Genomic DNA, 16,101 nt, shown 5'->3' with positions numbered 1-16,101 from the left:
AAGCAATTAAGGGTGCGGGGAACCTTAACAAGCGAGACCACTAAAATGAGGCAGCAAAATGTCACTTAAGCAATAAGTGTTTCATCAGCAGTAATTGACTTCCCATTAAGAAACTGAGTTGGAACAAAAACCTGCAGCCACTGTGGCTCTCCAGGACCAACATTGCCTACCCCTGAGATAGATAGATAGATAGATAGATAGATAGTAGGCAGGATTAGATAGATAGATAGATAGTATAGTAGGCAGGAATAGATAGACAGACAGACAGACAGACAGACAGACAGACAGATAGATAGATAGACAGATAGATAGTATAGTAGGCAGGATTAGACAGACAGACAGATGGATACTTTATTAATCCCAAGGGGAAATTCACACACTCCAACAGCAGCACTGATAAAAAACAATATTAAATTAAAGAGTGATAAAAATGCAGGTGACATTTGAAATACAATTAGTTGCATTTCTTGTTAGTTTTTTTTTTTTTTTTGCAGGTGGAGCGACTCTCTCAGGGTCACACACTCCTGCTACAACCTTGGGATTTGCAGTCAGTCATTTTCTAATCCGCTTGTCCTGAACAGGGTCGCGGGGGTCTGCTGGAGCCTATCCCAGTTAGCATAGGGCGTAAGGCAGGAGTGAACCCTGGACAGGGCGCTATAGTCCATCACAAGGCCAACACACACACACACACACCAGGACAAATTTAGTATCGCCAATTCACCTAACCTGCATTTTTTTGGATTACAATATGCGGGGGAGACACGGGGAAAACATGCGAACTCCACGCAGTGAGGACCCGGGACTGCAGGATTTGAAGTCCTAAGTCTCAAACATTATACTGTACGCCTGCCTATAGCTTCCCGTGGTTTTCCGTCTTTCCGGCACACACTTCTTTATTTATATATTTATTTCCATAAAGGAGTATTCTTTGACCGTTTGCTTATACCTGTTGCCGGCTGAAGACAATGCATGGAACAATCAAACCTCGCATATTTCTTTTACAAACCATTTAAAACAACTTTTTTCTCTCTGCATAATTAGAAATGCAGCTTTCTAACCTTTTAAAAAACATGTTTGGCTATTTTGAAGGAATAAGAAGTGAGAAAAAAATAGTGATTGAGAGAAAAAAAGGTGGAAACATTTTATTTCGGGCCGTTCCCATAAACGAACGTTACAAAGGAGGAAGACTGCTATTTTTCATCTTAAATAAACTTCAAATAATATTTTTAGCCTGCAAAATACTTACGCCATTAAACAAACGTAACTTTATTTAAATAAATAATTATTTTTCAAAACAATATTCGGGGAAACGGGTTGGAATCCCAATTTGAGAAACGGAGCCTTCGGACTCGACACACCTAAATAATCGACGATTTCTCCAAAGCGCCTTTTAACATCTGAGACACGCTGAGCTCCGTTTGGTTTGCTTGTCCAGCTGAAGCGCAGGCTCGCTCAGGGTCAGCAGTGATTTAAACCCGAGCCTTAACTACTACGCCATCTATAAAAGAGTTTTTTGATATTGGAGATTTTTTTTTTTGCGCAGAGCAAATTCAAACCAAACAAGTGGTTTTGTTGAGTCTGAAGGAGGTGGAAGTGGCGGCTGCGGCGGCGGGTTTGGGGACAGGCGAGCTGAGCTGGGGTGGGCGGGAGCGCGCGCTGCATGGCGCGTTCGCGTGAGATGCTGGTCTGCTTTGCGCTAAGCCCCTCCTTACAGTGTAGGTGGCAGGGGGCGGCGGGTGGGTGGTGTTGTCAAATCCACATAAATGATCGAGCTGGAGTAAGCCTGGTCAGACAGTGGCCGGACTGCGGCTGTCATCTGGGTGTTCGTGGAAGTCGAGGAAATCAGAGTGAGTATGAATCTTTTACGGGTATCCTTCTTAAAGAGAGTTAGTGTTTTAAAAATGACGTTTTGAAACTACTACTACTACTAGAATAATAATAATAACAATAACAACAGGTTGTTAAAAAGTGGGCGCAAAGGTAACGTTTTCTGGGTTCAGTTCTCTGCACTCCTAAAAATAAAGGTGCCAGAGGGCAACCATTCATATATAGGTTCCAGAATTAACCTTTATTTATGTAGATCCGTAACAGGCGCCATAAATAACCATGACCAGGTGATGACAGACTTTTTGTAACACCGGTGGGCACCTGATCTGAACAGGACTCTCACCACACGCAATCACCCCGGCGGACTTTCTTGATCTGGTTTTATTCTTTAGGTCGCCCACACTCCACAGTAAAGCTTTCTGCTTTGTCTACATATACGAAGAAACTTTTCAAAGCTCAAAAAGCCCTCCACGGGATGACGTGGCTCTACGAGGGGCAGCCCGGTGGCGCAGTGAGTAGCGCTGCTGCCTCCTAACAAAGAGCCCGGTGTGCGGGTTATAGAGTTTGCATGTTTTCCCCGTTTTCGTTTCCTCTCACCGTCCAAAGAGTTCGCAGCTTAGGTGAGCTGGCATTGCTAACACTGGCACGGGTGTGTCTGTGTCTGAGTGGCCACCCTGTGAAGGACTGGCATCCCGGCCAGACGTTGTTCCTGCCTTGCGCCCGATGCTTGCTGAGATGTGCCGAGCTAAGGGTTGTAGGGAAGCTGGAATAAAAGCGAACTTAAAATGGATGGGTGTTTATTTACAAGGAACCACACAACCCAGTAAAGCTGTGGTTCTCAATCTGTGGGGCGGGCCCCCCTAGGGGTCGCGAAGTAACAACAAGGGGGGCTCGAAGATGTGAAAAAAAGAAAACAAGAATCGAAAATATGAAAAATACATCTATTGAAACCAAAACAAATTAAACTAAAACATACCTTCTGATACTAGAAAAAAATATATGATAAATGTCGATAAAAGTTAGGTATAATAAAATATGCATCTATGATATATCAATAATTAAAAAAGAACAAATTGTTATTATTGGGCTCCTTTCAAAAAAACGTTTTTTGCGCAATTAAAACTGTTATGAAAACTCGGGTCGCAAATACTTAAGGCTTGAGGAAGAATATACAGTAATGCCCGCGTGTGTTCTGTTCGCATCCTAAACTTTTGTGACCTTAATTGCGGGCTCCATGATTTTGTCTTAAAGTAATAATAATAATAATAATAATAACGCATTTTACTTATAGGGCACATTACATTTGCAGTAAATCTCAGTGCTACATAAAAAGTTTAAACAAAGGCAAAACAAGTTTAAAACTGAGATAATAATAATTAACAGCATTCTTGTTAATATGCTTTCCTAAATACAGGGTGGTCCAGAGCTAATTATGCAGATCCAGATCGTCCGGATGACTTTGATTTATGCGGGGACGATTCCAGTTCGTCAGTTCGCACACATCTATGGTGCTCGATGGATTTTTCGGGTGATTTTCTATGTAATAAAGTTAAGTTATAGAGTAATGAAAATTGCATAATTAGATCTGGACCACCCTATAGAAAAGTCTTTTATCTGATTTTTAAAACAGCCCATAATCTGCTCTCTGGTAGGGCATCCCAGAGCCGCGGAGCAGCCACTGCAAAGGCTCGGTCACCCATTGTACGAAGCGTTGGTCACAGGATGGCGAAGGCGGTAGGTATTTGCAAAACGGAGGTTTCTTGTAGTGGATTGTGATACAGTATAAGAAGTTCCTTAAGATATCGTGGAGCATTCCGTCCACAACATTCCAACACATACAATAAATAGTATTGTGACATTCCGCCCGTGGTTGGCTCCTGTCTTTTCTGCGCTAAACTCACACGCACTTTTTTGGCTGACGTCTTTATCCAAGGCGACTTACATCATTTGAATCACAACGGGTGCCATTGCTTTCGTTTTTCCATTTGGAGTGTGTGAAGTGACTCGCTCAGGGTCACATAGCGGGATACGAGCTCACAACCTCAGCGCCTCAAGTCCAAAGCCTTAACCACTGCGCCGATCTCGACACAATCACGCAAAGAAAAAACACGAATTCAGTTCATGGATGGCAATGTATGCCCTTTAATTAATTAATGTAAAACTTTTTTCTGTTTTAGACATACCTCCGCCGTTTGCAGCCTCTGAAAACAACGGAAAAAGGAATGCGGATCTTCAACGCCAACGTCAGCAACGCCAGCTTGCGGCTGGACTCGAACGGCGGCTCGGACAGAAACGAGAAGCTGGCGCAGGTCGAGGTGGCCGTGCTGGGCGTCATCTTCCTGTGCGCCTCCGTTCTCAACTTCGGGCTGCTGGCCATCCTGTGGCGCCGCCGCAAGCAGGTGTCCAGGATGCGCGTCTTCGTGCTGCACCTCTGCCTGGCGGACCTGGTGGTCGCCTTTTTCCAGGTCTTCCCGCAGCTCTTCTGGGACATCACGGACCGCTTCGTGGGCCCCGACTTCGTGTGCAAGATGGTCAAGTACATGCAGGTGGTCGGCATGTTCGCGTCCACCTACATGATCGTGGTGATGACCATTGACCGCTACCAAGCGATATGCAACCCCATGGTGACTTTTCAGCGGAAGCGGACCCGCTGGAACGCTCCCGTGTGTGTGGCGTGGGGCATCTCCCTGCTCGGCAGCCTCCCTCAGTTCTTCATCTTTTCCAAGACCGAAGTCTCGGAGGGCGTCTTTGATTGCTGGGCCAGTTTCATTGACCCTTGGGGTCTCAAAGCCTATGTCACTTGGACGACCTTCGTGATATTCATACTTCCCGTCGTGACGGTGATCGCGTGTCAGGTGAGGATCTGCCGAGCGATCCAAATCAACCTGTACATCAAGACCCACCAGGAGGGAGACGACGCCGGCGACACCCCCCTGCCGTCGAGAGCCAGCAGCGTCATCGGCGTGTCCAAAGCCAGGATCAAAACGGTCAAGATGACAGTGGTCATCGTGATGGTGTACATCATCTGCTGGGCCCCTTTCTTCACCGTCCAGCTTTGGTCCGTCTGGGACGAGGAGGCGCCCACCGAAAGTAAGAACTGGTGTTCTGCCGAATTGCGCTTTTGTTGTGTTGAGGTTATATAGCGCCTTTCACAGAGTAAGTCATAGCATCATTCATTGTCTAAACCCGCTCATTTATGAGCAAGACCACGGGGGCAGCTTGAGCCCACCTTTGTAGCAAGTATCGGACGCAAGGCGGGAACAATCCCGGGACAGGAAGCCAGTCCATCACAGGATGAACACACACACATATATGGGGGTGAGATTGGGGGGGATTTAGCAAAACCAGTTCACCCAACCTACATATCTTTGGGCTGTATGGAATAAACCGAAGCACCCGGGGAGAACATGCAGACTCCACAAGGAGACTTGGAACTTGAATCCCGGTGTCTTTATTGCGAGGAGACGGCAGCGCTTCCACTGCGCCACAGCAACTGAAAGAATTTAGAAAACATTTTGCCATGTCCAACACAAAAAAGGCACTATAAAGACTGCAAGTTCCCCCGTGTAGACCCCGCTAGCTGACTGTGTGACCCCAAATAAACCTTCACTTAACCAGCGCTCACAAAATCCATATTATTCTGTATAGAAAGGCGCTATATTACCGATTTAGTGTGTGATCCTGCAGGAAGCCTGTCGGTGCTCACATTTTAGAAATATTGAACTAATGCTATTGTATAGAAAGTGCCTTGGCAAAGGTGCTATATAAGAGTTTGCTGCTGTTGTACTATATACAGAAAAGGGGGAAACATGGAGGAAGAACAGTATGGAAGCTTATTCACATCACTCCAAATATACTCCAGATATTGCAATACATATTAGTAGTGGTTAAGACTTCGGACCTAGGAGTTCAAACCCTGAGGCTATGGGTTGAAATCCCACTACTGACACCATGTGTGACCCTGAGCAAGTCTCATCACCTTCTTGTAGCATAAATGGAAAAACTAAAGACGTGCTTCGGTGGTCTAACGACATCCAATGAAGGAAAAGATTAAATACACATGTGACTTGCAGTCGAGTGAGAAGAAGTGAGCAAAAGTTATAGATGTACATTTCTTTTTAATCTAAAGACTTTTAAATTTAGTACTAGGGCTGATCAATCCGTTAGGTGCCGTTTATGAAAGTTAAGAATCGTGCGCTCCGGACACCGAGAGGGGGCGCCCCGTTTATATAACATGAAACTCAAGAGGCCATTCGGCGCTGTGCAGATACCGATAATACCCAAACCCAACCCCCATATCCACCAAATTCCCGACTTGAGCTTCAAGTGAGCGTCGACCGGCACTGCTTAGAACAGTTGCACCTTTAACATTGAGGCGCTGCCACTCCGCCTGAGTGCCAGGGTCTGCCTGGGGTTTGCATGTTCTCCTCGCTCATTTGCGGACTGATTGGTATCAGTGAGTGAGCTCAACTGCCTATCATTGTCGATTTTAACACGGAACACTAGCAAGGTGCCAGTAAAGCTAACCAGTTAATAATGAAGTTTAATTCTTAATGTGATGTGAAGTTAATTAACATATCCGTCTCTTTTACACCCTCAGCTCGAGCCCCGATAATTCGAACTTTGTTTACTGATTGCTGCGCCACCAGATCACACTGCTTCTACACCAAACTCCGCCTAAGTGCCAGGGTCTGCCTGGGGTTTGCATGTTCTCCTCGCTCATTTGCGGACTGATTGGTATGAGTGAGTGAGCTCAACTGCCTATCATTATCGAATTTAACACGGAACACTAGCACGGTGCCAGTAAAGCTAACCAGTTAATAATGAAGTTTAATTTTTAATGTGATGTGAAGTTAATTAACATATTCGTCTCTTTTACACCCTCAGCTCGAGCCCCAATAATTCGAATTTTGATTACTGATCGCTGCGCCACCAGATCACACTGCTTCTACACCAAATACCTGCATTAAAACCAAACCCGATACTTTATTATTGAGAGGTGTTCGTTACTGGAGGACAGCCTGCACACTGTCGTGTTGTAACGCTATCTCGCGCTACATAGAGGGTCTCCAAAAAGGAGTTTTTAACAAATAAGAACAGTTAAGGAGCTAACTTCGGAACCAGTTATATATACTATCTACCCCCGAAATAATCCGGCGCGTTTCATCCTGTTCATTCCACATGATGCATTCAACAAACAGAACATAAAAACAGACATTACGGCAAACGATCTACACACAAATAACACGAGGCACTGCCCCCCAAAATAAACCCTTTAACGACATCCGTCCATTTGGAAGCTCCAACTTTGTAAGGAGTAAAACTAATGGCGGCGCTGCATACCGCTATCTCACCGCTGAGCTCAGTTCAGGTTTTCTTAATCTGTTTGTGTCCTGCTAAGCAGCTCAGTAAAGATTTCTGTCTTTCTATGCAAAGATCCCTTCAGAGAATGAAACGGTTATTTGTCGAGCAATGGGATCTACATTGAACCACACAGCCCAGTAAAGCGCCGTTACATTTTTAAGAGTGATCTTTAAAGCGGAGGGTTTAATCAATTAATTTAATGATTGTGGATGCAAAACATGAGAAGAGCGGCAAAAGTTAGGGAGACCGGATTTTCCAAGTAACAAACCGGGATACTTGTGTGTCAGCTAACTGGACTGTTATGGTTCCAAAATGAGACACGTGAAGGTCATTACTCCAGCGAGCGTGCATGGTCAGTCAGTCAAACATTTTCCTATGCTATAGCCTATCCCAGTAACTAAAAAGCTGGAACAAACCCCGGGCAGGGCGCCCGTCCATCGCAGGACAGACACACACACACACACACACACGGGCCAATTTAAGAAACGTAAGTCCACTTACCCTGCGCGTCTTTGGACTGTGAGAGAAAACTTATGCAGACACTGGGAGAACATACAGACTCCACGCAGGAAAGGACCCAGGACGTGAACACCAGTCTCCTTACTGAGAGGCAGCAGTGCCACCCCTAAATTAAAATCAGTCAGTCAGTCATGTTCTGACCTACTTAGTCCTAAACAGGGTCGCAGGTGTCTGCTAAAGCCCATCCCAGCTAGCACAGAGCGCAAGGCAGGAACAAACCCTGGACAGGGTGCCAGTCCATCGCAGGGCACAACACAACACAACACACACACACACACACACACACACACTTGGGCCAATTTAGGAAACGCCAGTCCACCTAACATGCATGCTTTGGATTCTGGAAGGAAACCCACGCAGACACTTGGAGAACAAGCAAGCACCACACAAGGATGAGTCGGGACGGGAACGGTGCTCTTATTCTAAGGTACACGTCCATTAAGGTCAGTCTCGGCTACATAGAACTACCCTCACGACCCCAAGTCCCTAGCAGAAGTTCGCTGGAGACGGAGGAATTACAGAGGGCTGGATATGAGGTAGGAACATTTATTTGAAAGACGCAACATTTTTTTGTTTTGTTTTTTATTCATCTTGTTTAATGCGCGTTCGTAATGTTGAGATCAATACGCACCGTTGCAGGCAAAGCGAAATCTGGCTTGCTAAAGCGGCAGCCTATGTCGCCTAATGGGACTGTCCAGCACGTTTGCTGCGAAGGGTCTCACTGCAGCTTGCAATACCAATGTCTGTTGGGGAGTTTACCTCTTGCTTTCTCCCTGTGACCCTAAACTCAATGTACCCTCAGCACATGCTGGGTTAAATGAACGGGATATGCTTATAACGTCTGTGCAATTCTCAGTTCCCGTCGAAGCCCAGTCAGTTTGGTCCCCCTCGGTGTCTACAGTGCGCATGCCCCTTCAGTTACCAACAGCTCCTCTGCATCATTAGCGTGGTTGTTTGGGATGATGTTGGGGGCTTTGGGGCATAAAGGCCCGTAACGCACGTGGATTGACTTAAATAAACAGCGACTCTAGATGTTAATTTTTCCGAAACACGAACCCCATGACTTACCAAAATGGCTCCTGTCCATGTCAATAGCGCAGGGTGTGTGGGTGAATCAGGAACACGCCCCCATTAAGTTACCAAAGCAGCGACCCTCAGTAATTCCAATTGCGGAGCCGCAGCTCCATACGTCAGTAGAGGTCTACACCAGCAGTTTCACAGAGGAAGTTAAACTAAGTTAAGATTAGGGGGTAACTTAAGGTTAGGGGTTTGTGTGGACGGGTTGTGACGTCACATCCACCCTGAAACCTTTGGTACAGACTTGCAATGCGGCTCTGCACTTCTCATGCCCCTCGATGTTCCACGCGTGCGCACCACTTTAACTAGGCTCGATGGCGGTCCTAATGGACTGCCCGTCTCTGTCAATTCCTGTCACATGCCAGGCGCCTGCCTCAACTGCTTTTGTGCTACACGTGTGCACGGCGTTACCCACAGCACCACTATCTTTGCAAAATAAAACAACGGGATTTAACTGCAATCCAAAATACCTCGGAGGTCAGTCACGTAATGCCCCAACATCACGGAATGCCCATATCAGCAGTCACAAAGTGCCCTGTGTTTGCCCGGTTACACTGTGGTTAAGATTAGGGATGTGTGAGGGTTATTTGACTCAAAGGGCGTTTCGTGACTGGCATTGTGGGCATTACGTGATGCACGTCGTAGGTACTGCAGGCTGCAGTTAGGCCCACCTCAAATAACACGATCAGTTTTATTTTCCGTAGTTAGAAGGGTATTGCTGTACCTTTAAGTAAATGCAGAGCTTCTACCACCTTAAAGTTCAAGATCAAATCTTCTTGCGTATGACACACATTGTCACTTTGAACAATTATGGGGGCGAATTAGTGGGATGTGGGGTTTCATGCAGAGGAGCCCCCACAGTTGCTTTCTAACATTTTATGTAGCTACTGGTGGATTAGCATTGTTTTTGTCCATAATTATGCCCCTCTTCCACAGGGTAGCCCATACCTGGTGTTGGCTCCGTTGCCCATTACCACTACTACCACCCCCCTACCCTGCTTTGAGATGCCACTTCATGCTCCTCAGTGTTGCCACAGACAGATTACTTACCTCCTTTCCATTCCTGCTCCCCCTTGTGGCGCAGAACACACTGGACACACCAGTGCTCATCACACAAAAAGAGAAGGATCTAACTGCACAACCATACATCACCACAGGTTTTCACTGCAGTTTCTTGGAAGAAGCCCATGAGATGTATCCACCGGCAGAGCTGCACCACCATAACTTCTCACAGTTCTACACCCGCACTTTCTTAGCTGTTTATACCACATGCTAACCACACTAAGCCCTCCGTCCTAAAGCTGCTGGTCTAGACCTGTGGTGCTGTGGCTCTGCGAGCGAGAAGGTCCCCACTGCAGCATATGGAATGGGGTGTGCCTAAATGTAGGCGGGATTAAATATGTAACCCTACCTGTAACTCACAGGCATCATGTGTTTGGGTTCTGCCGAGCTCCATGTTAGCCAGGAAAGATGCAACCTGCAAATGATGAAAATAAAACTGCATGTTTATGTAACTTGGTATACTCGATAGTTGTCATCATTTGAGTAGATAAACTGCAGAAACCCTAATCCTTAACCATAGTGTAACCAGCCAGTAAAAGTGTGCGGAATGGGGCATGGCACCTTTGCCTTATGGGCGGAGTTAAACGTATAACTGGACCCATGTTTAGAGTGACACCTGTGGTTTATGGGAGGAGTTAGACAATTAACTTGACCCATGTTAAACATGACATCTGTGCTTTATGGGTGGAGTTAGATGTTGTCGGCCCATGTTTAGTGTGACGCCTGTGCTTTATGGGCGGACTTACAGGTTGAACTTGAGTTATTTTTAGTGTGCCACCTGCGGTCTATGGGCAGAGTTACAGGTTGAATTCTACCCATTATTAGTGTGTCATTTTTCTGCAGAGTTAAGATATTTAACTCAGCCCATGTTTAGCGTGATGCTTGTGGTTTATGGGCGGAGTTAAACGTTTAACTTGACCTATGTTAAGCATGACATCTGTATTTTATGGGTGGAGTTAGATGTTTAACTCAGCCCATGTTTAGCCTGAGGCTTCAGGTTTATGGGCGGAGTTAAATGTTTAACTTGACTCGTGTTTAGCCACGCCCCATTACACAAGCTACAGAGAGTGGTACTTGGGCTTCATATGGCTCTTTCAGAGAAAACCTCGCACTTTTTGGACACAATTTAAAATAGAAGGTGGACACTCTGATATTGACATTCATTTACTTGTCTGACGCTTTCATCCAAGGTGACTTACAACATTTGAGATATACTTTGTTCCATTTCTTTTATTTTCCCAGTTGGAGGATCGGCAGGTTAAGTGACAGTAGCGGTAGTTTGAACCCACAACCTCAGGGTCTGAAGTCCAAAGCCTTAACCACTACACCACATGCCTACCTCTGAAGCAGCACTAGGACACGTTCTTCTTGTTAAAGCTCTAATGGCACTTGCCGTTATGTTATTAGAGACGTGGCTGTATGCAGTACAAAGTGCCTTGCTCATAGCATTGATGCCACATCACCCAAAACACTGACATGCATGTTAGGTGAACTGATATTGCTAAATGGGTCTGTGGTGTGTGTGTTTGTGTGCGTTTGCCCTGTGATAGACTGGCACCCCGTCCAGGCGTTGTTCCTGCCTTGTGCCCCATTCTCGCCAGCACTGGCTCCAGTTGTCCCGTAGAGCTGCCCCGGATAACTGGATTAGAAGTTGGGATGGATGAATGGACTCAGCGAGTAATTAAAATACCCTAAAAATGTCTTTTAATGTTGCCAGTACCTCATTCCCAAAATGTCTTTTTTTTTGACGACTTCCTGTTTATTTTTCAGCGGCCACCTTTACAATCCTCATGTTGCTTGCCAATCTGAACAGCTGTACCAACCCCTGCATCTACCTTTTCTTCAGCGGGCAGCTGTCTAAGGGCCTGGGCACCCTGCTGTGCAGAGAGCACTCGGACTTGAAGGACTCGACCCCAGAGGAGGCGACTGTCACCAGCACGGTCTACGTGAGCCTGAAGAGCTCGTCCGATTCAAGGTAAAGGAGGCAGACCCGCCTGCGCATTCGGATCAAAGCGGAGCAGAGCCTCCGGGACACAAGAGCGAGTGCCGGACCGCTCCCGGATACTGGGACCAAGGCGTCCCTTGAACCAGGAGGGTATCGCTGAGGGGAATAAGCAGGAGTCGACGGGAGTGTGAGGCCCAGCAAATGCAATGCTGTGTTACCGAATGACAAATTGTAGTCTTGCTCTGATGTTCTTTTTGGAGAGAAAAGGGTTTTATCTGGCGCGTCTCACGTGTAGGTCACATTTTGGGCAATGCATGATCAATTTAGGCCATCTTAGGCCACATTCTGTGCAGGGAATTAATCTTTTAGATTAAAGAGTAAACCAATAGGTGTCATCAGCAGAAATGATCAGAAATGATGTGCGGGCCCCCCAGGGGTTCACCCCCAATGGGATACGAGGGGTCAAAGTTACTCCTTTTCACAAAATTCAAAATACCAGCATGTAGAGTCTATTTTCATACGAGGTGGCCGATTACGAATATAATAAAATTTTTCGATATTTCCTTCTTTACCGGCGGTCATAGCCCTTAAAAAAGTAACAAATTGGGGTATCGGTTTAGACTGTTTCAAGGTCGGTGATTCTGAATATGAGGTTATTTTTTGGTTTTTGATCCTTTATTAGGGGTCTGCCTCACTATGGAGCTCCATCTGAGGGCAAAGCATGACACATTTCTAGTACAGTCAAGGATATTTAGACTTTGCATTTGAATCGAAGCACACATTTTAATATTTCAAATATCCAACAGAAGCATTCTTGCTTACTATGCAGTTCTACCTCATAGAGTTAAGTCATTACGTTTCTTTTACAATACAAGTTTAAGTTTATTGGCATGTACACAGCGAACAGTGAAACTGTCATGTCCGACCGAATGTACAGCATGTTGCTGTGGTCTAGCGCCACGATCAGTAAGCAATAATGTTCAAAAAATAAAAAAATAGATAAATAAAAATAAGAGAAGCTTACCTTGAAACCTCTGAATTCTTCCTTTCCCAAATGGCACCTTACAAATCAAAGAGGCAGAAGTTAGCAGAGTTCAGCTCATCCTCTACAATGTGTCATACATCCAGGTGTCTGGCATATTAGACGTGTGTGTATTACATGTGTAGTTAATACATTCCTTGCTGTATGATATGTATGTTTATTACATGTAGCTACTGTGTATAACATGTGTATTATATGTACACAATGTGCATGTATTACATGAGAACAGCACACGTTATTGCATATATCTATTCTGTATAGTGTGGCCTTCTATGTATGTCACATTGTCACTTGCGTACAATTTAAGCATACCAATATTGTGTAACGGTGTGAAAAGGATATGTGAGCATGTGTTAAAGAGGTAAAAATGTAAAATTGTTATATTTTCATATTGATGCAACAAGACTCAACATCTTTGGCAAATAAATAAACATTAGCTTGTGACATATATGACAGTATTTAGACTTTTGTCACCTTCTGGCGAGAGTGGGATGGAGCCGTCCTGCTAGCAGGCCACACACTTCTGATGTCCGACCGGTTGACGTCATCCTGCGCCGTTTTTCGGTCCCCTGACTTGCACCTCGCTTCCCAAACAGATTGAAGCTGAGGGAGGAGGTCTTCACGGGTAAGTTAGTCTACTGGTCAGCTCTGAGTCCTCTGGAAGCCAACGTCCGTTTCCTGAATGCTTCACAACCTCATTGTGAGTTACCCAATAGGGAGGCCTTACTTTGAACGTCGGTCAGTCCTCTGCCTCAGGCTCTTTGGGGATCACAGCTTCTCCATGTCTGTTGACTTTGGTCCAACTTGTCCATTTCACCTATTTGGTTCAGATTTTGTTTCTTGTACCCCCTTCCAATATGGTGGGTAGCAACTGATATGAAATCCTCTGCACATAACAGCAGATGTAGAATCTGACTTCCATCAAAGTGGTTCTTCCTTTGCTCTTCATAACTAAAGCAACAGAACCTCTGTGAAAAGATCCTAAGTGGAAAAGTGAACGATGGCGACTGCAGGACTTGGGCACAGACCTGGGCACTGTGCCATCATGTCCACACATGACTTGGACATCCTCAACCTTCTTCCAGGTCTGATCATCAGAGCACTGCCTTCACTTTCTAACAGCTCATGATGAAGTCCATGTAAATGAATCCAAATAAGCCGTTAAAGACACAAAACTCACCACTCGTCATGGCACACTTTAGTTTAACTTACATAAGAAACGACTTCTGTAGTGGGAGAGCTCGGGCCCTTCTAGTCGAGGCCTGGCATAATAATCAGAGTTAAATAAAAGAATGAATCTAACTTGCCTTCATTTCCACCTGTGTGTTGATTACTCTCTGCCATTATCACTGGAATTTACAACGTTCTACAGTGTAATATTGTCCAAGTACGAGAGACATTCAAAAAGTTTCCAAACTTTTATATTTTCATTGGAAACGGTGAAGGCGGGAGGAGTAGCAATTGGGCATTAAAAAGTAGAAAAATTAAATTGCATCGCAAATGAAGGTGACTGAGTAGAAAAGTGATGCAATTCATTTTTGAAATTCTTAATAAACAGAGTTAAAAACTAAAGTGTGGAAACTTTTTGAAGGACCCTCGTAGTAGTAACACAGACTGCTCTGACACACAGAGGGGCTTTAAGTAATCAACACAAGCAGGGACACCTGGGCAAATTGTTTGCTTCAACTTGCAATGCTTCATTTACTTGAATCGCTGCAGAGCATCTGTAGGTTATAACCGGTGAGTTGTTCCCTGCTGAAGTTTACTGCTTACCTTTTCACCATTTTAGGTCATTCATCACATTTCAACTGATTAAATTTGAAGAAAAACCGAGTTGTTCTAAACTTCTGACCGGTAGTGTATATTATATAACACAAGACTGAAGGCAACGTGTTGGGGACCAGCCGATACCCCGTTTAATGCTGGATGAAAACCAAAATTAGTACATAAGAACGTGGTTAATTATTGCAGACATAGCGAGTCCATCAATGTCTACATTTCTCGTCTGGCTGTATTGGTAAATCCGTTAAGGAGCTCCCTGATCTTCATTTGTTGGTTTCAAGTGAATGCTGTTCTTTAAATGGCCCGTGGTGCAGAAGAGGCCTGTTTGTCCTGAGCCAGGCCAGAAGTGGCCATCCGCAAGTAATGGCGTTGGCAAGGGTGCTTCCTATTCACGTCAAGAGTAGAGCCTTGCTCTGGACTAGAAAGGGTCCGTCCTGGATGAAGAATCTGATATGAAAACTGAAGTGGCAAGAAACAACCAGGTTTAGGTCACCTTGCTCTGAGAAATCAGAAAATATCCCATCAGGGGACAAGTGTCACATTGGTGGATTGCTGCCTCACAATGCTTGAAGCGGAGTTTGATACGGAGATACTTGCTGCGTGAAACAGGCACACTTTCAAATTTTATGAGGATTTTCCTTCACAAACAAAACTATGAAAGTAACATTTCCTGGTCTGTGTGTGTGTTATGGTGGACCAGCATCTCTCAGCAAGTTCCTGATTTGTACCTTGGATTAAAGAAGAGGGGGAATTGCATGTCCTGTAAAACCAAAGCCAGTCAGCAATTACAGAAGTCTTACAAGATGCAAGTTCCTATTAAGACTAAGCAAGTGGCTCGTGTAAGTCCTGTTGAGCCCGAGTTGTCAGCAATGCCACAAATGACCTTCTCCGTTAACTTATAGGCTCAAGGCAGTAAGTCACCTGTGATTTAACGCTTCACAGATTAGAAATGTGTGTCAATCAAGCCAATGGCCGCAGGTCACCAAGGGGCCCTGCCTGTCATTTCTACTGAAATGCAGGACTGTCACACTGGAAATGGCACATCAAACTGTCACCAAGGGATGGAACTGAGATGTTCAGTATGCACAAGACACACCGATGCCTACTGGGCCTTCCAATCGACTAGAAAATGAATGGCTTGAAAGCTTTGGCACATCCTCAATGGCGACAGTTCCAAATTGCTGGTTTCCGAAGCCCCAAGTATGATTAATTGCTTGTGGGGAAAGGTGTTAAAAAAAATGTCACAAGTAAAGAAATGTCGGCACGGCGTGACATTCGGGTGCATTTGGAAGACTTGGTTAGCTGGATTGAAAGTTGCAGCATTTTTAACATTTCTAGTGACTTCATCAGAGAAATTAGGGTTAGGGTTAGTGTTAGGGTTAAAATGTCTGTTACTGTGAATAGTGAAGTGAGCATATCATTTGGCTGAAACTGCCTTCAACTGCAGCAGAGTCCAACTCAAGTGCTGGAGAAACTGATGTGG

The 16,101-nt window shown here is 45.1% G+C and overlaps 1 protein-coding gene and 1 long non-coding RNA gene across 2 annotated transcripts in view; one reads left to right on the top strand and one right to left on the bottom strand.

Moving 5' to 3' along the window:
* LOC120540363 overlaps positions 1-16,101 on the bottom strand; it is a 34,770-nt gene that overhangs the window by 9,123 nt on the left and 9,546 nt on the right. The window contains exons 2-3 of the long non-coding RNA XR_005635796.1: positions 12,819-12,855; positions 10,199-10,264 (exon numbers count right to left, since the gene is read on the bottom strand). This is a non-coding gene — a long non-coding RNA (uncharacterized LOC120540363). The remainder of the gene's footprint in view (positions 1-10,198; positions 10,265-12,818; positions 12,856-16,101) is intronic.
* si:dkey-178o16.4 (vasopressin V2 receptor) lies at positions 1,773-13,284 on the top strand. The gene is made up of 3 exons (XM_039771058.1): positions 1,773-1,847; positions 4,005-4,917; positions 11,620-13,284. The coding sequence occupies exons 2-3, from the start codon at positions 4,050-4,052 to the stop codon at positions 11,826-11,828; spliced, it is 1,077 nt and encodes a 358-aa protein (XP_039626992.1). The 5' UTR covers positions 1,773-1,847; positions 4,005-4,049; the 3' UTR covers positions 11,829-13,284.

The sequence above is a fragment of the Polypterus senegalus genome, chromosome 12, assembly GCF_016835505.1.
Source record: "Polypterus senegalus isolate Bchr_013 chromosome 12, ASM1683550v1, whole genome shotgun sequence".
Classification (NCBI taxonomy): domain Eukaryota; kingdom Metazoa; phylum Chordata; class Cladistia; order Polypteriformes; family Polypteridae; genus Polypterus; species Polypterus senegalus.
Note: the sequence above shows the minus strand (reverse complement) of the source record. Positions and strands in the feature narration are given on the sequence as shown.

Coding starts and splice junctions, on each gene's coding strand:
- si:dkey-178o16.4 (XM_039771058.1), top strand. CDS start 4,050: ATGCGGATCTTCAACGCCAACGTCAGCAACGCCAGCTTGCGGCTGGAC. Junction 4,918..11,619: donor CGAGGAGGCGCCCACCGAAA/GTAAGAACTGGT, acceptor TTTATTTTTCAG/CGGCCACCTTTACAATCCTC.